The sequence below is a fragment of the Hypomesus nipponensis genome, chromosome 3, assembly GCF_054491055.1.
Source record: "Hypomesus nipponensis isolate SF chromosome 3, ASM5449105v1, whole genome shotgun sequence".
NCBI lineage: Eukaryota > Metazoa > Chordata > Actinopteri > Osmeriformes > Osmeridae > Hypomesus > Hypomesus nipponensis.
Window position 1 is genome coordinate 16968653 of NC_140363.1, and position 22074 is coordinate 16990726.

Consider the following 22074-nt stretch of genomic DNA (forward strand, 5'->3'; position numbering starts at 1 on the left):
GTCGCCACGTTGGCGCTATAAAAGAGCGCAGACATTTTCTAGAAAAGAGAGAGGAATGGTACAAGCAGGGTTATGAGGAGCATGCACTGGGGCTCTGCAGGAAGAGACAACAGGCAGGCCTGACAGCAATGGTACATCTCAATGCCCCCTGACTAGGCCAATGGACTAGCACACTTGAAAATGGTGGTAGAAATATAATGGAAACTGAAGGCATTTCAAATGAACCATGAAAGGCCAATAACATGCTCAGGACTACTGTTTGCAAACTACACATGTTCACTAAGGCCAGTCCAGCCCTTGATCAGTCTCACTGCTCTCCATGGTGAGGAAACAGGCTACATCTCACAACAGGGAGCATAGAGACAGGTCAAAGGTCAAAGGTAAGACAAGACGGTATGTGAGTGGGGTCAAGGCTCATGTGCCAGGTTAGACAGCGTAACGGCTGTGGTTGTGCTGTGGTGACAGACTACAAGCTGGGCAGCGCACTAGCTACTGGAGCGTAAGACGTGGGCGGCGGTGAGAGGATCGTCTCACCCTGCTCAGATCTGCTCCCCAGCCCCGTCTCTGCTCGGGGGACGAGGCCTCCACCGTCATCAGAGTGGCTCCGCGCTTCTTCAACGCATCTTCTTCCACGTGTACGATCTGGATGCTCCCCTGTTCTGTGCCGTTCTCCTGGAAAACACACACGGGTCAGGCTCACGCTAGTGAAGGGAAGGCCCGTGTGCTGAGGTGTTTCTGGGGCTGGCTAGTGAAGGGAAGGCCTGGTGGTGAAGTGTTTCTGGGGCTGGCTAGTGAAGGGAAGGCCCGTGTGGTGAGGTGTTTCTGGGGCTGGCTAGTGAAGGGAAGGCCTGGTGGTGAAGTGTTTCTGGGGCTGGCTAGTGAAGGGAAGGCCCGTGTGGTGAGGTGTTTCTGGGGCTGGCTAGTGAAGGGAAGGCCTGGTGGTGAAGTGTTTCTGGGGCTGGCTAGTGAAGGGAAGGCCCGTGTGGTGAAGTGTTTCTGGGGCTGGCTAGTGAAGGGAAGGCCCGTGTGCTGAGGTGTTTCTGGGGCTGGCTAGTGAAGGGAAGGCCTGGTGGTGAAGTGTTTCTGGGGCTCTGTTCTCACCTGGGCCCCCTCAAGGTAGGGCTCCACTAGGCTGGAAACAGGTCCCATCTCTGGGATAGAGGTAGGTGCAGCTGGGCTAGGGGCACATTTCTTCACTGGTGCTGATGTTGACGGGAGCTTGGCCTCTGCAGACTGTTCTAGAAGCATCTGAAACAATTTACAAAAAAACACGAGTTATCTGGGCAGGGTTCGTTTGAGCGATGTTGTGTTGTGCTGCAGGATCTAGCGGTGGAGTCACCCTCCACAGCGCCGTCAGCTGCTGCTGGAGTTGCTCCACTCTCTGGAAGACAGAGAGAGTCTCCTCAGCTTCCTCTGGCAGACACAACCCTGGTTTACAGTTCTGGATCTCCTCTACGGTCCTCTTCATAGACCCAAGTCTGTCTCCAACGACCTGGAGTGATACAGAAAGGCACATCGACTCGAGTTGAGGAAAAAATATGTATTTCTTTCTTTGTTTCTTTTTTTTTTTTTACATTTACATTTACATTTAGTCATTTAGCAGACGCTCTTATCCAGAGCGACTTACAGTAAGTACAGGGACATACCCCCGAGGCAAGTTGGGTGAAGTGTCTTGCCCAAGAGCAAAAAGGCTCACCTTCAGGCTCTCCTCTTTGGGGCTGGGCAGAGCTTGAGGGGACGAGAGCAGCAACCTGATCTCAGACACGTCCTTCTCCATCGATTTCACCTCCGTTTCAATGGCCTCCACCTCCTACCCAATGGAAGAGGAGCTTGGGTTAGTACACAGAGGGACAAGACTCATCTACCTGAGAAGGAGAGAGAAGGAGAGAAAACTGAGGAGGAGAGTCGATAGAAAGAAAAAAAAACGGATCTCACGGCGGCAGCGTGCTCCATCTGGGAGAGCGGAGCCACGAAGCTGAGCTGCATGGCGGCGACGCGTCCGTCTGCCTCCGACAGCTGCTCGCGCAGCGCCGTGATGTCACACACCGGGGAGATCTCCGTCAGCATGGAAACAAAGCCCTGAAGAGTCATCCGGATCTGCTCCGAGTCATCCAGCACCATCTACAATAAAGAGTTCCAGGTGTGTGGGTCCCAGGTGTGAGGGTCGCAGGTGTGAGGGTTCTAGGTGTGAGGGACGCAGGTGTGAGGGTCGCAGGTGTGTGGGTCGCAGGTGTGAGGGTTCTAGGTGTGTGGGTCGCAGGTGTGTGGGTCGCAGGTGTGAGGGACGCAGGTGTGTGGGTTGCAGGTGTGTGGGTTGCAGGTGTGAGGGTTCTAGGTGTGAGGGTCGCAGGTGTGAGGGACGCAGGTGTGTGGGTTCTAGGTGTGTGGGTCGCAGGTGTGTGGGTTCTAGGTGTGAGGGACGCAGGTGTGTGGGTTCTAGGTGTGTGGGACGCAGGTGTGTGGGTTCTAGGTGTGAGGGACGCAGGTGTGTGGGTTCTAGGTGTGAGGGACGCAGGTGTGTGGGTTCTAGGTGTGAGGGTCGCAGGTGTGAGGGTCGCAGGTGTGTGCTAATGACCTGCAGGGCGTGGACGTGGCTCCTGAGACACTTGGCGGTGGTGTAGGTGCAGGGGGCGGTCAGCCAGGACTGAGCTTCGGTCAGCCAGCTGTTGGAGCTGTTGATCATCTCTTCATGCTCCTTCATCCAGGTCTGGATCTGGACCCGCCCACCACAATGGGTATTAGCATGGACACATATCCCAAATGATACATCGTCACCATAATAGTACCTACATCACCTTAACAGGCTTTATTTATCATATTTAAAAATCACAATGTAAAATTATATATTTTTTCTTTTTTTTTTTTTTTACGAGATGAAGGTTAATGGAGCAAGCAAGTTGCATGCTGCCATGTCTTCCTCAACAACAACAACCTTTCACCCCCTCAGCAGATGAATCCAGCACACTAACACAGTGACAACCTATAACACGTTTCCACAGGCACTGTGGCAAACCCTATCAGGGTACCTTGCTGAGGAAGGTCGTCCTCTGCTCTGCCTGTTTGGCCACGTGTGAGTGCAGCTGCTGCAGTTCCCCCACACGCTCTGTCAGGGCCTGCAGCTCCTCCACCTGCTCCTCCTCCTGAAGCTCCACCTCCAGCGCTGCCACGCGGGAGTGCCACTGGTCCAGCTCATCCCACACCCGCTACACCGCACAAACACACACGAGTGAACAGAGGGGCGATCAAAAAAGGTGTGATTAGTCAGATGGCTGAGCGGAGGGGGAGTCGGGCTAGTAATTGGAAGGTTGCCGGGTCGATTCCCCGCCGTGACAAATGATGTTGTGTCCTTGGGCAAGGCACTTCACCCGTACTTGCCTCAGGGGGAATGTCCCTGTACTTACTGTAAGTCGCTCTGGATAAGAGCGTCTGCTAAATGACTAAATGTAAATGTGATTCAACTGGTCTAACTGATTCTAGAACAGTCTTTAGTGTTTGTCACCCTCACCTTCTGGGTTCGCTCTGCCTCTGCCAGGCTGGGGCTTCTCTGCTGGAGCTTGTCCTGCACTGATCCCAGTCCAGCCTTGATCTCAGACAGCTTGGCCCCGAGTCTTTGCAGCGGGCTGCTCTTCTCCACGGTGTCGTCCACCTGCGGGTGCAACACACAGCCGTCACAAACTTCCTGTCTGAGAGGGTTCAAGTCCAGGTCAGAGTCCTTAAAGCTCGGTTTAGGTCCTGTACCTTTTTTTCAATATTCTTCAGAGTTTGTGTGACTTCCTTTAGGGGCGTCTCGATCTCAACAGGAACCAGGGTGTACATGTCGGAATATTTGATCCTCAATCCGTCCATGACTCTCTGGAGCACAGCCTTTTGGATAATCAGTTGAGTTTGGATCTCCTGAAAAGATTATTTCAGAAAGATTCGAGAGAGAGGAAGCATGTACAGTCGGGTGAGATATTCCCCATTTCGTTCCAAACATTTTGTCTCTTCCTTAGGAGATGATTTGATAACACGTTCTTTCACAAATCTTAAGCAGCCAAAGACTTCCTCTATTATGCGGCGGTAACATTACCCCAGAGAAGCTACATCCCCATCTTTCTTTCCTCAAGCTGGTTGAATCTTCAATCCAAGTTTCTACCCTAACTACTATGAACCACAAAAGCCAGATACATCCACTATCTATTCTTAAAAAAAGAAAAGGCTAAAAGAAAGCAAATTGATACCAAAAACGACATCTCTTTTTGGTCTGATAAAGTAGTAATGAGACCAATGATGTGGAAGATTCGAAAACTTACCAGGGTTCTGAAAGTTGTCTAATACTGCGCAAGAGGGAGCTGCATCTCATCACCATGGAAAACTAATCTGTGTGTGTGTGTGTATGTGTGTGTGTGTGTGTGTGTGTGTGTCCGTGTCCAAGGGTGACATCAGTGCTCCTCTGAGACTGGAGCACCTGGAGGATCCACTTACAACCAGGAACAAAGAGAGGTGGGTATGGGGGGGAGCAGCAGGCCTTTCAGCCTCCCAGACCCCCTCCAGCACTGAGCAGGGGAGTGGGGGGATATTGGACACAACTCAGGAGTCCGGACAAAACAGCCGTGCTGGCCCCCTCTCTGCCATTGAGCAGGAGGACAATACTCAGGGGAAGATAGAGACACAGTATCCCCAAACTGGCTCGAGGGCTAAACGCCAAACCGACGGTTGGCTTCAAATGATGCACTTAGTTTTGTCTCTGTCTATTAGCAAACAGTCTCACTCTCTGCTTTAATTAACGGAGTTTCAACAGTGAAACGCTAAACCAACAGTCACACACACACACAGAACTGATAGTAACGATATTGAGCACCCGAAACCTCAGAGGGAAAATGTTCCATACTGTATGTGCATGACATGTAAATGTCAACATGATGTTGCCTAGCACCTAGCTGTGGCATGGTGGGAGAGATTGTTCCAGTAACTTTTTCTTCTGACAGGGTTGGTTATCTGTACTCTGTACTAACAAGTTATTGTGTTGTGGAGGGAGAGATGAGATGAGATAAAGGCAGGTTATGGATCTCTCATTGGAGCACGATCACTCGTGCATCACAGGGTTGGAGAGGGAGTTATGAACCCTGCTATTAACGTTTCACTCTTGCTAAACAATTCATACATGTGTTTGTTAGCAATTGTGTTTTTGGTTTCTGTGCGAGTCGTTCCTGTAGCAATGATTCAAACAAAACGCTGAGGGTGCGGCCACACTATGTCTCGGGGTTGCAGTAGGTGAGGTAGGGTGGGGGTGGTGGTGTTGGGGGGTGGTGGTGGTGGTGGGCGTGGTGGTGGTGGTGGGGGTGGTGGGGGTGGTGGTGGTGGTGGTGGGGGTGGTGGTGGGGGTGGTGGGGGGGTGGTGGGGGGGGTGGTGGGGGTGGTGGTGGTGGTGGTGGTGGTTGGGGGGTAAACCCACCTGTAGGTCTTCTGCATTCGGACAGTCCTCCAGCTCCACCAGAACACTGTTTGCCGCCTCCAGCCAGACTTTAACGACCTGCAGCTCCTCCATCACTGCGCCCCTCTCCTCCTGCTCTGCCAGCGCTGCAATGTGACCCTGCCGGCTTCTCTCCTTCAGTCTGGGGACCACACCCACACACGTGGAGACATGAGGAGGATTCATGTCATGTATATTTTTGTGATTTAATCTTTATAATCTACAATTTGGCAATTGAGCGCTTTAGACCATTTCCCCATCCACCACTCGGAATTCTCACCCAAGTAGAGGGTTCTGGGAAAATGAGTCCCTAAGCCTGGGCGCACAAAGACAACAGGAAGCGCCACAAACGCGCCACTCAGCCAGAATCCACCCCGTCACCTTTTGTATCTGCCTTGCAGGGCCTGCAGCTTCTCGCAGAGGTAGACGGGAGGGGCTTGCTCCAGGTGTGCGGCGACGCCCAGCAGCCTAGCGATGCGGAGCTCCAGGGCTGAGAGGGCGCGGTGTTCACAGTCCGCCCGGTCCTGGTACTGCTCCCAGCTCTGCAGCAGCTCCTGCAGCTCCTCCCCAGACATCCTCTCCCCGGAGCAGTCAGGCAGCTCAGCTTCCACCTGCTCCAGGACCAGGGATGCCCTCTCCACCTGGGGGCGGGAACACAACACGGGATGATGGTGATGTGGAATCATATTTTATCCAAAATGAAATTAAAGCCTTTTTCCAAAGCTTTGTCTAGTGGATGGGGGGACTTGAACCTGCAACGTCTTGGTCTGCTGTGCTCTAACCATTAAGCTATACCATCCCCTAGGATGAATATTTAGCTTGAACTGTTTGACTGTAAGGAGTCTCGCATAACCTTACATGTTCTGTGATCTCAGTCCATTCTGCTGTTGCTTTCTGTGAGCGAGCCGCAAGGTGTCGTGTGCACCACTGCAGTCTGCAGACCTGCCTCCAGAGGGCGCTAACAGCTCTCTCCCTGCTGCCACGGCAACCAGGTTCTGGGCACCACTCCTTCAGTTCCTCCAGTCTCCCAATCAGAGAGTCCACTTCACCAGACAGCACCTTCGTGGAAATGTAGAAACACAAGTCAGAAAACCGAAGTTGCTGGTTTCTGGAAGTTTTGAGTCGTCACTGTGACTTCTCCACACCTTCATCTTAGCTTGTTGCTCTGCGCAGCCTTGGAGGGAGGAGGGTTTGTGAGCGATGTGCTGAGAGAGAGACGTCTCCATACTTTGAACACGCTGGCATGTCTCTTCATGGCACTTTATGTACCTTCTGCGATGTTCAGCACATCTAAGAAACACAGATCATAAATCAAGCAAAGGTTATGCTGAAACAACCATCACACCCATGTGTGAGAGGACAAGCAGAACATCCATTCACAGCCAGTTTCCCAGACATGAATTCATCCTAGTTCTAAACTAAGAGGGAAAAATCTATGAAGATCTCCACTATAAAACGTTTTTAGTCAAAGACTTAATCCATGTCTGGGAAACGGATCCGTCAAGCTGGATCATTCAGGCATCCTAACCTCTGCAGTGTTTCCAGTCTTAGCTGGGCCTGGGCATGGAGGGTGGACCTCCACACCAGGAGCCTGCTCAGCACCTTCCCCTGGAGGTCCTCCACCTTCTGGGGAGAGAAGCAAGCATGGTGGGGGCCAAGGGTCCGGAGCTGGAGGACTTGGGACTGGAACTGCTCCTCCAGAGAGGCCAAGGCCTGCTGGGAGTCCTCGACACGCTCAGAGCAGCTTCCCACAGAGCCCTGAGGTGGGAGGAGAGCGGTCTCTGCCTCCTGGAGGAAGCGCACCGCACATTTAACGCCGCAGGTGTAGCTCCTCAGAGAGTCGCGAGCCTTGGAAATGTTCTCCTGAGAATAGAAAGCACAGGACGTTACGATTAGCCGTGCCTTCGTCACGTTACAAAGCAAGAGGGTTCATGGAAAGACACGACGAAAACTAAATCAAACTTGCCATTCGTAAGTCGCATTCCTTTAGGATGTTGTCCTTCATCTCCTCTAGTTCAGTATACTCCTGGGATCCAGCCTTCTGTCCGGATTCTTTCTTCTGGTGAAGGACGTCCAACTCTCGCATTCTCGCCTCCACTAATTTTCTCAAAGTCGCAGTCTTGCAGAGCTCCTTGTCCATGACATCATCTCTGGGCTCCAGGCTCCAGGTCTGCTGCAGCCCCCTCTGGGTGTCCAAGAGGAAAGCCTGTAGGGATTTCAGCTCGGAGGGGTAGTGCATTCCTTGCAGCAGATTCCACTCCATGATTTGGAGGTTGCTGTGGACGGTCATCTCCCAGGTGTTAAGGCTCTGTAAGTTCTGCTTTAGTCTTTGGCGCTCCATGGTCAGTTGGGACGGGTAGAGGTCTGGGGAGATGTTCTGAAGTTCGTCTGCAGCCTCCTCACACAGGTTCTTCATCAGAGGGATCTGGGTGAGCAGGGCCTGGAAAGCCTTGAACCTCCACGCCAACCCTCGACTCTCTTCTTTGGCCTGTTGGACCTGCTCCTCCACATTTTCCCTGAGGTCCTCCACACGCTGTCTGAAGTTGAGGTACCGCTCGTGCTCTTTGGCCTTCGCATCCAGGGCGTTCATTTGACCAAGCAGCTCAGCTACGATGCACTGTAGCTCCTTTCTCTTCTCCTCGGGGATGCAGGGCTGAAGGCGGTCCACCTCGCTCTTGTGCTCCAGGATCATGTGTCTGAAAGGCTCCAGAGTGGCCAGGGACTCCCTCGTGACAGGGAACCTGTGTCGGTTTAGATCCACCAGCATCTGAGTCAGACTGTTCTCCACGGAGCTCAGCTTCTGTTTGGTCGAGTCCTGGGTCTTGAGAAGCTCCTCCAGCTCCTGGTGGTTGGCTCTCTCGAAGCTGACGATGCCTCTTACGTCTTCCTGGAGGTTGACAAGTCTCTCACGGAGGAGGCAGTTCTCGGAGACGCTGAGCTCGGAGGAGATGTCTCGACTCGTCATGAGGAGGGCTTCGGAGACGGCAGCCTGCTTCTCAGCTTCTCCCAGGGTGTCCTGGATCTGCCGGGCGTGGCGCTCCAGGTAGGCAGCGGTCTGACCTTCGCCCTCTCCTCTCCTGGAGACTGCTCGATGGAGATGAGCCACGATCCAGGAGTCCACGTCGGCCATCTGCTCTGACATCATCTCTCGGGTTTGCAAGCCGGACTCCATCTCCCTCACGGCCCTGGTCAGCTTCTCGGAGGTGGACTTGGAGAGCTTCTCCAGGGATTTCAGTGAGGAGTTCACCGTGGGGACCTCATCACCGTCATCCAGCTGAGGGATCAGCTCCATCACCTCCTCCACCAGGGCCTGCAGCTGGACCTGCTTGGCTGTCATCTCCGACTGCAGCTTCTTCAGCTCCTTGATCTGCCTGTGGACCTCTTCCGGTAACAGAGCCACCCTCCTTCTCCTGCACTCGATGTCAGTCTCTGTCTGCTTGGCCCAGTCAAAGGCATCCATCATCACCTTAATGATCTTCATCATGGTTGGGTTGCTGCTGGTGGGGGACTGCGAAGACGCCTGCTCCCCCATGCGGTCCATCAGTTCCTTCACCTGATGGAGACCCTGGTTTATCTCGTTCATCTCTTTCTCCCACCGGGACGCGTGGGACAGAGACTCGAAGCCCTTCTGCAGGTGCTGGTGTCTCTGTCGGGCAGCAGTCAGCTCCGCACCCACCACCATCAGCTCCTGGACCCGCTGGCCCTGCCTCTGGCCCACCAGAGGAGACCCGACTGGGCTCAAAATCTTTCCCAGGCTTTCCAGGTTCTCACGAAGGCTAGAAATGTCTGAGAGGAGCCTGCTGCTCTCTCTGGCATGGGCGTTGACGTGGTGTATGGTCTTCTCTGCAGCTCTTTCCAGGGCTCTCCATTCTCGCTGCAGGGCTCTGTAGCGGGTCTGGGCCGCGGACTTCTCCGCCTGGCTCAGGTGGGGGACCAGCTTGGTGTGGCTCCGAAGCAGATCCCCCAGGACAGTCCTCTCTTCCTCCATACGGCGTACGAACGAGTCCAGCTCCTCGGCCTCCACCAAGCTGCTCTCCACCGGAGATCTGGGGAACATCCAAGGGGAAGACAAGACGTCACTCCTAAACTGAGCCATTGAGGAAACCTCTTTGCTACAGGTTGATGTCTTGACAGAATCCAGCACTCACGTTTTGAGCGCCTCGAGCTCTTCTGCAAGCCTCCTCAACGTGGCCTTGGCTGCCTGGGTCTGTCTGACGCATTCGCTCACCAGCTGCAGCTGAGCCTCTTTACTCTGGAGGGTAGTGGAGGCATCCCAGACTGCAGCGCTCCACTGGCCCTCTACCAGCTCCAACGCATCAGGGTCCTCGGCCTCGGATCTGCTCGACTGGGAGAGGAGCTCCACCTGGGCCTGTGCGGCTTGTTTACACTCCTGGAAACAAACAGACACACACCGTGAACCCTGGGAGTTCGGAATTCTCATGACTTTAATGGTATTTATGTAAACTAAGCAATTTCTAGCTTTTTTTTGGTAAACAATAATATAATGATGGATATAATATATCCATCATATATTATATATAATAATGGATATAATCTATTCATTAACTACTTGTTTTCAAGCTGCTGTGGGGCTCCCAGTGTGGAGCGCTCTTTGTGTTCTGTGTGTGTTGTCTGATCCTCACCTCAGCCTCCTCTACCTGCCTGGACAGGGCAGCAGGGTCGAGGCCAGCAGGCCGACTTCTGCAGCCCAGAACCCTGACCAGCAGTCGGCCCAGCTGGGCCTCCAGGTTTCTGATAGATGTGTCCAGAACCCCTGCTACGGACTCACGGCGTTTACCCTGGGTTTACACAGTATAAATTAGGGGTCTGATTGTAAACTAATGCCAACAGGTATCTTTACAACAACTGTACACCTCAACACAATTTCAGCATGTAATTAACCTTAAAAATTGCAACAAACTTAAAGCATAGCAGTTGCTAGGATATGACACAAAACTCAGTGAAAGTGACTAACTTGGAATGAACCATGTCTATGCACAGTGCTGTACCTCAATCAGCACCATGTTGGGTCCGGTCTGGGTGAGTGTCTGGATGTCAGAGTAGATGTCCTCCATGCTGGGTCCTTGTGAAACAGCTGGTGCTGGCATCTCTTTGATCTCAACATCACAGACGACCTCACCAAGGGCAGCAGGCTTCTCAGAGCTCCGGATCTGTTGCTGTTGTTCACCAGACAAAAACAGCGTTGCTAAATCATCTTTAAAGGCGTTCTACAAAAGTTGAAACCAAGACTAGCACGATCATGATGAGGACTGGTTCAGTCAGTAGTCCCCACGACAGGTTTTCCAGGAGTAATCTACACCGTGTAACTGTGACATCACAGAGAATGACATAATGTGCGAGGCAGATCACATTCCCGCCCGGGGCCTCTTAGCAAAATGAATGACTTAACCGCATCCAAGCCAAACGTATCCTGACTCTTTACTACTCTGTGAATCATCGTTGTGTGCTACAACCACCTGGACAGCCTATGGGTGTTGGGTATCTGAGAAAGACAGGCTCCAGTTTTCCTTCCTTGGGGCAGCATCCCAGTCTGTGTTCCCCCTCTCTACCCTCTGAGGGCCTGTTTTGTTCCTGTGCTTGTTTGTTGTTCTCACCTTGCTCCCTGTCTTAGTCTCTGTGGGACTTGCCATCAGCCCCGGGTACAGGAGTATCTCTTTCAGAAAAGAATACGAACTTAGCCTATTGACCCAGTTCATTTTACATGCCTCTTTAATCTACCCCCTATATGACAAACCTGACATCCAACGAACACAACACTAGAGTAGAGGGGCAAAAATTGGTTCGCAAATGGTTTGAAAATGCCAATATACTCCAAGGTAGACTGGTCTTACCCGAGGCAAGTCAACATTCTCCACGTTCACCTCGTCAGTGGCTGTTGCCATGGCAGCGGGGCGTGGCTCCTCCCCTGGCTGTCTGTTTGCGGTGAAACCCCTCATCTCCTGCTCCTCCGCACCTGTCCGCTGTGTGTCCGATGGGACCACCCTCTCTTCTGACTGGCCTCGACCGTGGCCCGGTCTGTCCTCTCTCTGAGCAGCTGTCCCCTCTTGTTGAACTACGGCTTCAGACGGCTCCTTGCTGTCCGAAGGTCTTTCACGCCGTCTGTCTGACTGGTCCCTATCGTCTCCACTCGGCCGTGTTTCTCCACTCGCCGCTCCTCTCCCGCTCTGGGCTGTTGTCGTTTGTTGTCTGTTCGTTTGCGAAGTAGCTTCCTCGTGGCCTCGAGAGACCTGTTCCACTTTCTCAGGTGGTGTCATCGAGCTCTCTGGCGCCTCACGTTGGTCCACTTCGGTTTTTCTTTCTTTGGCGTCCTCTTCCTGAGTTTCTTTGTCCTTTTCCTCAACAGCTTTACTGTCTTTCGTTTTGGACTGCTTTGACTTTCTTTTTGGTGGTTCTGGCTTAGTTTTAGAGGGTTCAGTTGTGGTTTTATAGGATTCTGATATTGTTTCAGTGGGTTCTGGTGTAGTTTTAGATGGTTCAGGTGTGGGTTTAGAGAGTTTTGACTTTCTTTTAGAGATTTCAGGTGTAGTTACAGAGGATTCTGGCGTGGTTATAGAAGGTTCTGGTGTGGTTCTAAAGGGTTCTGGTGTAGATTTAGAGGGCTGTGCAGGTGTGGCTTTAGAGGGTTCTGGTGTGGTTACGGATGAGTCTGTTGTGGACTTAAAAGGATCTGCTGTAGGTTTAGAAAGTTTTGTCTTTCTTTTAGAGGGTTCAGGTGTAGTTACAGATGATTCTGGCATGGTTCTAAAGGGGTCTGGCATGGTTCTAAAGGGTTCTGGTGTGGATTTAGAGGGTTGTGCAGGTGTGGCTTTAGAGGGTTCTGGCGTGGTTATTAAGGGTTCTGGTGTGGACTTAAAAGGATCTGCTGTAGGTTTAGAAAGTTTTGTCTTTCTTTTAGAGGGTTCAGGTGTAGTTATAGAGGATTCTGGCGTGGTTCTAGAGGTTTCTGGCATAGTTCTAAAGGGTTCTGGTGTGGATTTAGAGAGTTGTGCAGGTGTGGCTTTAGAGGGTTCTGGTGAGGTTCTAGAGGGTTTTGGTGTTGTTTCAGAATATTCAACTGTAGTTTTAGAAGTTTTAGAGGGTTCCAGCATGGTTGTAGGTTTAGAGAGTTTTGTCTTTCTTTTAGAGGGTTCAGGTGTGGTTTTAGAGGGTTCAGGTGTGGTTTTAGAGGGTTCAGGTGTGGATTCAGAAGGTTCTTCTGTAGTTTTAGATAATTTTGTTTTTCTTTTAGAGGGTTCTGGCTGCTGTGTGGATTTACACACGTCTGACTGAGATAAGTCGATCTCAGTCCATTCTCTGTCTGGTCTGACTGGCTGTGCTACCTCAGGGGTCTTTGTTTGACTAGGTTGACTTGTAACAGCTTTTTTCTCATGTTGACTTCTACCAACATCGACAGCAGGTTCTTTCTGGGCACGAGCCACCTCCACAGGCATCTCCAACACCAGGTACCGCATGGGAGCCTCGGGTTTGCTGTCTTTCAACAGCCCCTCGATGTAATCTGCCTTGACCTTCGTAGGTTGGGTCACAGAGTCTTGGGAATGTGCGTCTGAGGCGAGGGTCTTGTCCGCTGGGTGGGGAAGGCCTGGTTCTGGATGCTTCTTGGGTTTCTCTGGCGACTCTCTGACAGGTGACTCTGTCTGTTTTGGAGTCTGATTGGCTGTGCTGAGGGACTCAGACTCCAGACATAGGGGAGGCTGAGTAACAGCTGTAATTTGACCAATTGACTGAGTGAGTGTGGTATCAAAACCTACAGCTCCTCCGGAGGATATGATTCGTGCAGTTTCAGGGCTGGTTATGGGCCACTGTCCAGGCATCTGCACAAACACTGAAGATGTGTCCAGAATGACAGCGGCCACTTTCTTCTCAGGAAGCTGCAATCTGTCCGATTGTTTCATGAATGAGACGTCTGGGTAGCGTTGTTCGTCAATACCCTGAGAGCGTGTCGAAGGATAGCCTTGCCCTTTCTGATCAGTCGGTGAAGTGATGTCTCCTCGCTGGACAGGAGCCATGGTATCAGCACCGACCTTGACAACAGGATGAACAACAGTCTCCTTGGCAACAGGATGAACAACAGTCTCAAGGCTCTTGGAGAGTGGATCTTGTATCTGCTGAGTGTCTGTGTCGAGAATGACCATCGCCACCTTCATGATCGGTTTAGGCTCCACAGGAAGAGCCTTTGTCACCTGTGTAGTAGCCACCGACATCACAGAATCTGGACACCTTGCCTCAGACCGAGTGGGGTCTTTTCTAGAGGAGTGTTCCTGTTTGACCGGTACAGACTTCTCAATGACAGGACGACTCGGTGGGTCTTTAGCTCGCTCACTGTCCTGGACTTGAACCTGCTGGCTCTTAGCTGGGCTTACAGGCATCTGAGGCGAGGAACCTTCTGGAACCTTTTTGTCCTCTGACTTAACATCACTGACAGCAGCCAACTCAGACACTGAGACTTTCTGTTGACTTCTCTTATTGAGATTCTGAGTAAAAAAAAAAAAAGTTTTTAATAAATATTTAAATATTAAAACGATAAGATTCAATCAATTGTAGCTATATTCAACATAATTGTAAACGTAATATTACCTTCAGACACTGGGTGAGAGAAGCACTGTGCTTCTTCGCATCATCAAGAGATTGTAAACTGTCTCTCTCCAGCTTCTCTGCTTGATCTGGTTTGAGGCAGTCAACCAGGAACAGCCGGTGAGCTAGCGCCCCCTGCAGGCTGTGCTGTAGCTGAGCACCCTCCTCTAACGCAGCCTGAGGAGAACATAAACCAAAGTTAAAGGTTGCTACGTTCCCAGAAACCGACAGCGAGAATATAATAGCATTTGGGAACATCTTGTACCCTTGGCCTTCCTGTAACCTAATGTGCTCCGACCCTTACAAAAAGAAAGGGCATTCATGACACGGATAAATACCGTACGTCACTTGTTACGTAGATATATCCCATGCCCTCTTTAACCGCCCTGGCCTCAATATTTCAAGCATGAGCATACAGTGTTATGCCGACCAGTGTTTTGATTACATGACCTACCTGGAGCGAGGAGGCTGAGAGTGCTGGAGGAGTGTGGGTCCAACGCTGCAGGATGAGGAGACTGTCTGCCAGGCACTGGGCTGTATTCTGCCCACACGCCTCCTTCCTCTCACCCAGACTGGTCCTCAAACTGAAATCACCAAGCAGACGAAATAGCAATACTTATATCACGTTATATATACAGTTTCATCTAAGTATTGGAGGAGGGTCTCCTTACAATGATCAGGTGTTTCAATTGTGGTATGATGTCAGCGTACAATAATAAAAAATCCAACTTTAATTGAAATGGGAAACTGCCAGCTGAGAGTATAAACTGAGCGGGGAGCTTGTTCAGGTCAGCAATGTGCAGTTTCCTAACTGAATGTGTGGGATGTTTGGTACTGAGCCACATTCAGCAGCGCACCCGTCATGCTGCTGGCTCAGAGAGTTTACTGAGGAGAGAACATCCACAGGAACATCCTCTTCAGTCGAAGCAGACCGGACAGTCTGGCATAGGTCGTGAACCTTTACCCCCAACCCTTCCAGTAACCTCTCACAGTTCTGAGGACCAAATATCATACAAGAGTTAGTCATTTAAACACTTTTAACAATAACCAATATTAATAATCGTTTTTTTTTAGTTTTTTTTAAGTGGAAAATGTGGTGATTGGTTAAACCATCCGATCAGGTCATGTGGTAGCGTCCCACCTTAAGGCTGTGCCAGTGCTGCTGCAGCTGAGCTACGTTGGGGCTCGGCTCGCTGTAGCTGAGCGCCTGATCCAGAGATCGCAGCTCCCAGAGCAGAGCGGCGGCCCTTTCCCTCAGACCCTGGGCCCTCTTGGCCTGCTGGCCCTCCAGCTCCCCCAGCCTGGCCTCCAGGACGGCCAGGCGCTCCCTCGCCTCCCTCTCCGAGGAGGTGCGTAGCTCGTGGAGGTGGCTGACCTCCAGGGTCAGAGCGTCCCGACCCCCGGGGGTGCAGTGACTCAGCAGGGTGTCTCTGACCTGGTCCAGCTCCCTCATATCCCTCTCCTCCCTGTCCACTGTCTGGAGCAGGGCCTGGGGGAGGACCGCACACACACACGGATACGCACACACAAACACACACACGCACACAGACACACACCACTTTGTCTAATAAAACCTAAGCCTTAAACCCTTAAACTGCCTTGGCTCAATGGCAGTAGAGAGTTCAAGAGTGTATTTCGTTAATTTATAGTACTTTATTGCACAGCGGAACTGGTTACATTTTAGATCCAGGTGCTTGTAATGAGCATTAAAAGGTAAAATGTCCTTAAAAGACACAACATTATCATTAATATGTGTTAAAAAGACTTACTAACTTACTTAGTCCTTCCTACCTCTTTTAACTAACGCCTGTTACAAGCATCTGGATCCAAAATGTCCCCACCCAACTTCACATACAACGTTCAGTAGCCGTGTTTTGAAACCCTGTAATCAGATGAGGGGGTGACCCACCTTGAGGGTGTTGATGGCGCACTGAAGATCCGGCCTGTCAGCGGGCAGGGGGCCCAGCCCCTTGACCTGGTCCCTCAGCCAGTCCTGTGCAGCCCCATGCTGCTCCACCAGCTGGGTGCACAGCCTCTCAGCCTGGATCCCCTCCTCCAGGCCAGCGCACACACCCTGGACACACACACAGCACACACACACACAGTACAGTACATGACTCCACACTGCATGTTTCAATGTGTTTATATGATACCAGGACTGTTTGTCCCGCCGTAGGTCTATCTTATGAGAAATCCATACACCTAGTGTAACATGAACACTCTAGAACTTTCCCTCTATGGAAATGTGATTGGACAAAGTGGTGCAGGCCAAGGTATGAGACTGGCTTTTTTTTGTCATTGCAACCACAGACATTACCTAAAACAATACACAGTGAGACAACACAACGTTCGCAAGGACCATGCCGCTACACAGAACAACGCAGCTGCACCAGCGTACTTGTGATGCGCGCTAAGATCTGAAACTCACTGTCAGGTCTTTGAGCAGAGCAGGGATGCATTCCTCCATCTCAGCCCAGGACAGCTCGGTCCAGTAGTGGTCCTGGGTGAGCTGGAACATGTCCATGGCCCGGGTGCGAAGGGCTGAGAGGCCCGGGGCCAGGGTGCTGGTCTGATACAGCAGGCTCTGGGCCTGCTCCACGGCCTGCCTGCGGTCACCCAGGCCTGGCCAGGGGAAGAGACGGGAGAGCTGGGTAGTCTGCAGCCGGAGGTCTGCCAGACGGGACTGGGTCTTCTCCCGCTGATGCTGAGAGGAGATCAGACTCTCCACGACACCCTGCAACCGTCTGGCGGAACAAAAGGGACGCACTTATAAGAGGGTGTTTACACCCAGACCAAAGCTCGACCGGTGGAAGCCTCTGGATGTGTCCCCCGTACCTGTGACTCTCTTCAGCCTCCTGCAGGATCCTCCTCCACTCCTCCTCCACCTCCCTGACGGTCTGCTGGACCTCTCGTTTCCTGCTCTCCTCCAGGTCCTGATGTTCAGACAGACTCTGGGCTCGTCTCCTCAGGTCTTGAAGCTTAGAGTCTCCATCTGATCTGGAACTCAGGATGGCCTACAACATTGTTTTGGGTTAGAAATAACCTAACATGCACGTTTTTACCCAATCTCACTGTATAAACACTGGTGGACGCTTTTTTGAATATAAGTAAGTAAGTAAGACGTTATTTATATAGCACTTTTCATACAAGAATTGCAGCTCAAAGTGCTTTATAAAATTGTTCTTTGTAAAATTGTTATTGTGAATCTGATGAAATAAAACACGTTTCCTGAGGAGTGTGTCTGACCTGTGCTTTGTTCAGCCTGTCCTCCAGCTGAGCCAGGCTGCCCTGGGTCCCAGTGCCCAGGGATGATGTGCAGAGATGGGGTTCTTTGAGCCAGGTCCTGATGCTTTCATCCAGGGCCTGGAAGGCCTGCAGCTCATTGAACAGAAAGCTCAGGACCTCAGCCTGACTCTGGGCTTTCTCAGCTTCCTGTAAGACCCTCCTCCACTCCTCCTCCACCTCCCTGACGGTCTGCTGGAGCTCTCGTCTCCTGGTCTCCTCCAGGTCCTGATGTTCAGACAGACTCTGGGCTCGTCTCCTCAGGTCTTGCAGCTTAGAGTCTCCCTCTGGTCTGGAACTCAAGACAGCCTAAGAACAGAAACAACAGGAAGTAAAACACCAACTATGACCCACTGGTAACATCTGTAGAACTACTGGAGTGGTAGTTAGTGTGTGTTATTTAGATAACCATAGATCGACCTGTGCTGTGTGAAGTCTTTCTTCAGTTTTCTTTTGATTGCCAAGAGACTTTAGATGTTGCTGCTTTTCTTTGATCCAGGATTGGGTGCTCTTCTTCTGTGTTTCAAAGGCTCCGAACAGGCCTTCCAGAACGTTCTGTCTCTCAGCCCTGTGGAGAGCCTCCTCAGCTTCCTGTAAGACCCTCCTCCACTCCTCCTCCACCTCCCTGATGGTCTGCTGGACCTCTCGTCTCCTGCTCTCCTCCAGGTCCTGATGTTCAGACAGACTCTGGACTCGTCTCCTCAGGTCTTGAAGCTTAGAGTCTCCCTCTGGTCTGGAACTCAATACAGCCTGTGGAAAGGGAAAGGATTTTTACATCCAGGAGGTACAAAAAAATCTGACCTATTGCTCACATTCAGACATGAGCGGCTATCATACGTGAACCTAATCCTAGACGAACCTGGGCTGTCTTCAGTTTGTCCTGAGTGTTCTTGAGGCTGCCCAGAGAGACCAGGCGATGCTGTAGGTTTCTCACCCAGACCCGGGTGCTTTCCTCGTAGGCTTTGAAGCCTTTCACCTCCTTCTCCAGGGCTTCTTGGACCTCAGCCTGACTCTGGGCTTTCTCCGCCTCCTGTAAGATCCTCCTCCACTCCTCCTCCACCTCCCTGATGGCCTGCTGGACCTCTCGTCTCCTGCTCTCCTCCAGGTCCTGATGTTCAGACAGACTCTGGGCTCGTCTCTTCAGGTCTTGCAGCTTAGAGTCTCCCTCTGGTCTGGAACTCAGGATGGCCTGAAGACAGTAACGCGTAACGTGTGAAACCTGAGGTTTCAAGCACATAAACCAAAAGAACAATCAAAGTACAAATCCTCTGCTGCGTGACAGTTGCCATCACCATAAAAAGACTGACCTGTGCTGAGTTCATCTTCCCCTCAGTCTTGGCTTGACCAGTCAGAGACTCAAGGTGCTGTTTCCAGGCTCTGACCCAGCTGTGAGCGTCGTTCTTCTGGGTTTTGAACGCTTTGTGGTCCTTCTCCAGGACATCAGCCCTGTGGAGAGCCTCCTCAGCTTCCTGTAAGACCCTCCTCCACTCCTCCTCCACCTCCCTGACGGTCTGCTGGACCTCTCGTCTCCTGCTCTCCTCCAGGTCCTGATGTTCAGACAGACTCTGGGCTCGTCTCCTCAGGTCTTGCAGCTTAGAGTCTCCATCTGATCTGGAACTCAGGATGGCCTGAGAACAAAGACACACTGAGCTGAGACTGGGAGGTATGTCAGACTAAACCTAAAGCAGAACCATCACATATTGTTGACAGAGAAACCATGGGGTGTAATGCAAGCTCTGATTTTTGGTGTCCTGTAATATAATTAATTTTCAGTTCCTAAGACAGACAGCAGGTGTGGATTGACCTTTGTGACATGCAATCTTTCATTGATCTGCATGTGGCTGCCCAGACTCTGCAGGTGCTGTCTCTGGTTTCTGACCCAAGATTGACTGTTTTCTCTTTGGCTCTCAAATGCTTTTGAGGCATTATCCAGGGCACTCTTAGCCTCAGCCTGACCCAGCCTCTCTTCAGCCTCCTGCAGGATCCTCCTCCACTCCTCCTCCACCTCCCTGACGGTCTGCTGGACCTCTCGTCTCCTACTCTCCTCCAGGTCCTGATGTTCAGACAGAGTCTGGGCTCGTCTCTTCAGGTCTTGCAGCTTAGAGTCTCCATCTGGTCTGGAACTCAGGATGGCCTGAAGACAGAAAAATGATTGAAAAGATAACTCTAACCAACGTGAATAATCCTCCAGTAATAGACTGACCTGTGCCATGTGCAGACTGTCTTCAGTCTTGGTCTGTGAGTGGAGCTGCTGTTGTCTTTGTCTGACCCAGACCCTACAGCTGCCCTTCTGGGTTTCAAAGGCTCCGAACAGGCCTTCCAGAATGTTCTGTCTCTCAGCCTTTTGGAGAGCCTCCTCAGCTTCCTGTAAGACCCTTCTCCACTCCTCCTCCACCTCCCTGATGGTCTGCTGGACCTCTCGTCTCCTGCTCTCCTCCAGGTCCTGATGTTCAGACAGACTCTGGGCTCGTCTCCTCAGGTCTTGCAGCTTAGAGTCTCCCTCTGGTCGGGAACTCAGGACAGCCTGAAGACACAGAAATACATGTCAGCAAACTGTACTCATGGCGTCAGTCTGAACACTGTAATAATTAGATCTAACTACAGTTGTATACACTCTTTAAACACTGTTACACCAGCTCCTGACAGACTGACCTGTGTAATGCGTTTCCTCTCTGCAACATGGGTCTCGCTGCCCTGGAAAAGGAGCCGTTGCTGCAAGTCTTTCACCCAGGCTTCAGTGCTCTTTGCCTGGATGTGAAACCCTTGACACTCCCCCTCCAGGGCCTCCAGAGCCTGGGCCTGGTGTTGCAGCTTGGCCTCCAGGTTACGGTGGCGCTGCAGCAGGTTGTCGCTGTCCTTCAGGAGGTTGTCGGCTCTCAGACCTTGCCTCCGCACGGACGCCAGCAGGTCGCTGAGGACCTCCACTCTGGCGCTGGAACACACAAAAGACACACGTGATCCCCACTCTACCAACGACCTCGAGGACCTTCACCGGTCGGGAACCCCTGAGATCACCTTTGATCGTGAACGTCTTTGAGAAGGTGGTCGAGGTATCCGCCGTCGGCAGCCTGATGTTCTCGAGCCTGAAGCCACTCGCGGAATCGGACGTGTTCCTCCTGAAGACTATCGAACACAAACAACAATAAAACACTGTTCCGTGACATGGCCAGCTAGACATGTGGATCCGGGCCTTAGAGTCCTAACCTGTTGAGGGTGCTGAGGGTGGAGTCCAGCTGGTCCCATCTGCCCTGGCAGTGGGCCCGGAGCGCCGCTAGCTCTTCCTCTTGCTCCTGCAGCCAGGAGGTCAGCTGGGCCAGCTGCTGGGAGGGCACCTGCCCACGGCCACGCTCCACGTGCTGCCGCAGCGCACCCAGGCGGTTCTCCCCCGCCTTGGAGGACAGGAACCCCTGGCAGGTGGAACCAGGACTGCATATGAGTCATCTGACACTGAACTGTACTGTAGATTGGCCTGTGATCTTTGTGTCTTTGGTCCACAGTCAGATGATTGAAAAAGGCCTGGCACGGCGATGTTCACTCACTTTGAGCCTTTGCAAGGATGCCTCCATATCCTGTCTGTGCTCTGGGTTCTCAAAGCACTCGTTGACTGACAACTGCAGGTCCTGGAACCACTCTTCAAAGGACTGGCTCTCGTCTGAGGGAGAACCGGAAGAGAAAAAGATGGAAAGGCTCAGCATTTATACGCTAGCTTAGCTTTATCCGTTTTTCTGTATTTCTAGAAAGATCTGTCTGGTTATTTTTTACCGTTGATGAGCTTGAGAAGGCCCTTCTCTCCCTCCTCCCTCTTCAGGTGAATCATGTCCTTGGTGTAGTCCACAGCCTCTCTGAGCCGGCTGCAGTCTGTAGACAGGGCCTGCAGCACCTGGGGGCTAGCCACGCTGGACACCAGGCTAACCTCCTTTAGCACGGACGCAGCTAGCTCCTCCTGGACCTGCAAACGCTCACACACGTCCTGCACACACACACACACACATACTGTACTGCTAAAACTGTACATCTAACTCTGTGTGATCATCTTGTTGTTTGATTTATAATCTAGTTTGACTTATTTGTAGACTGCATGGCTTACCTAGTGATTTTCTTTTACGGAAACAACAAGATTATTTTAAGAAATCTTATGAAGTGAAATTTTCTTACTGAGCTGGCAGCCACATTTACTTGATTAAAAGCTCAAAACAAATATTTTTTTCACTTAAATTGGATATGGCATAGAACAAACAAGCTGTTCCTACGTGGGTGGCTGGGTGACCATAGGGGGTGAGGTACCTGTATCTGGGCGGGCGCCTGGGGGTCGGACGCAGGGATGGTGCTGACTGAGGCCTGGATGGTGCGGAGGGCAGCCTGGCACTCTGCCATCCTGTCTGCCAGGTGTCTCTTCACCGCAACCAGCTCCTGGAAGACGTCGGTGCTGTCCGAGAACAGCTCCTTCACCTGCTCCACCCTCTTCCTCAGCTGGGTCTCCATCACCTGGTGGGGAGGGGTGGGGGGGGGAGGGGGTTCAGAGGAAGGGCGGTGCTTAGCGGTGAAGGTCACGTGTGATTGTTGAGCCGTGTCCGTCAGGTGGGGCGTGGCCGCCTCCGTCCTCACCTGCAGCTCCAGCGGGGCCTCCTGGCTCTGAAGCAGCTCCTGGATCTCCAGGGACTTCCTGCGGAAGCGCTCGATGTTCTCCTCGTACACGTTGATCTCATCCTGGGACGACACGTGTACAAAGGTCACGGTAAGCACGCGGC

General features: G+C 51.9%; 1 protein-coding gene across 1 annotated transcript in view; it reads right to left on the reverse strand.

The window, feature by feature from the left end:
* The window catches only part of syne2b (spectrin repeat containing, nuclear envelope 2b), an 85931-nt gene that overhangs the window by 38151 nt on the left and 25706 nt on the right, over positions 1-22074 (reverse strand). The window contains exons 36-74 of the mRNA XM_084680525.1: positions 21932-22033; positions 21611-21811; positions 21089-21296; positions 20866-20978; positions 20531-20733; positions 20342-20449; positions 19979-20258; positions 19530-19850; positions 19131-19460; positions 18634-18954; positions 18186-18515; positions 17747-18076; positions 17291-17635; positions 16880-17058; positions 16473-16788; positions 15954-16118; positions 15186-15533; positions 14902-15038; positions 14499-14628; positions 14048-14221; positions 11305-13944; positions 10462-10629; positions 10096-10251; positions 9601-9842; positions 7419-9498; positions 6981-7315; positions 6598-6742; positions 6311-6511; positions 5834-6093; positions 5435-5594; positions 3739-3894; positions 3506-3646; positions 3027-3203; positions 2576-2713; positions 1936-2121; positions 1697-1810; positions 1340-1492; positions 1102-1248; positions 535-672 (exon numbers count right to left, since the gene is read on the reverse strand). Coding sequence (XP_084536651.1) covers positions 535-672; positions 1102-1248; positions 1340-1492; positions 1697-1810; positions 1936-2121; positions 2576-2713; positions 3027-3203; positions 3506-3646; positions 3739-3894; positions 5435-5594; positions 5834-6093; positions 6311-6511; positions 6598-6742; positions 6981-7315; positions 7419-9498; positions 9601-9842; positions 10096-10251; positions 10462-10629; positions 11305-13944; positions 14048-14221; positions 14499-14628; positions 14902-15038; positions 15186-15533; positions 15954-16118; positions 16473-16788; positions 16880-17058; positions 17291-17635; positions 17747-18076; positions 18186-18515; positions 18634-18954; positions 19131-19460; positions 19530-19850; positions 19979-20258; positions 20342-20449; positions 20531-20733; positions 20866-20978; positions 21089-21296; positions 21611-21811; positions 21932-22033 — 12378 coding nt within the window. The remainder of the gene's footprint in view (positions 1-534; positions 673-1101; positions 1249-1339; positions 1493-1696; positions 1811-1935; positions 2122-2575; positions 2714-3026; positions 3204-3505; positions 3647-3738; positions 3895-5434; positions 5595-5833; positions 6094-6310; positions 6512-6597; positions 6743-6980; positions 7316-7418; positions 9499-9600; positions 9843-10095; positions 10252-10461; positions 10630-11304; positions 13945-14047; positions 14222-14498; positions 14629-14901; positions 15039-15185; positions 15534-15953; positions 16119-16472; positions 16789-16879; positions 17059-17290; positions 17636-17746; positions 18077-18185; positions 18516-18633; positions 18955-19130; positions 19461-19529; positions 19851-19978; positions 20259-20341; positions 20450-20530; positions 20734-20865; positions 20979-21088; positions 21297-21610; positions 21812-21931; positions 22034-22074) is intronic.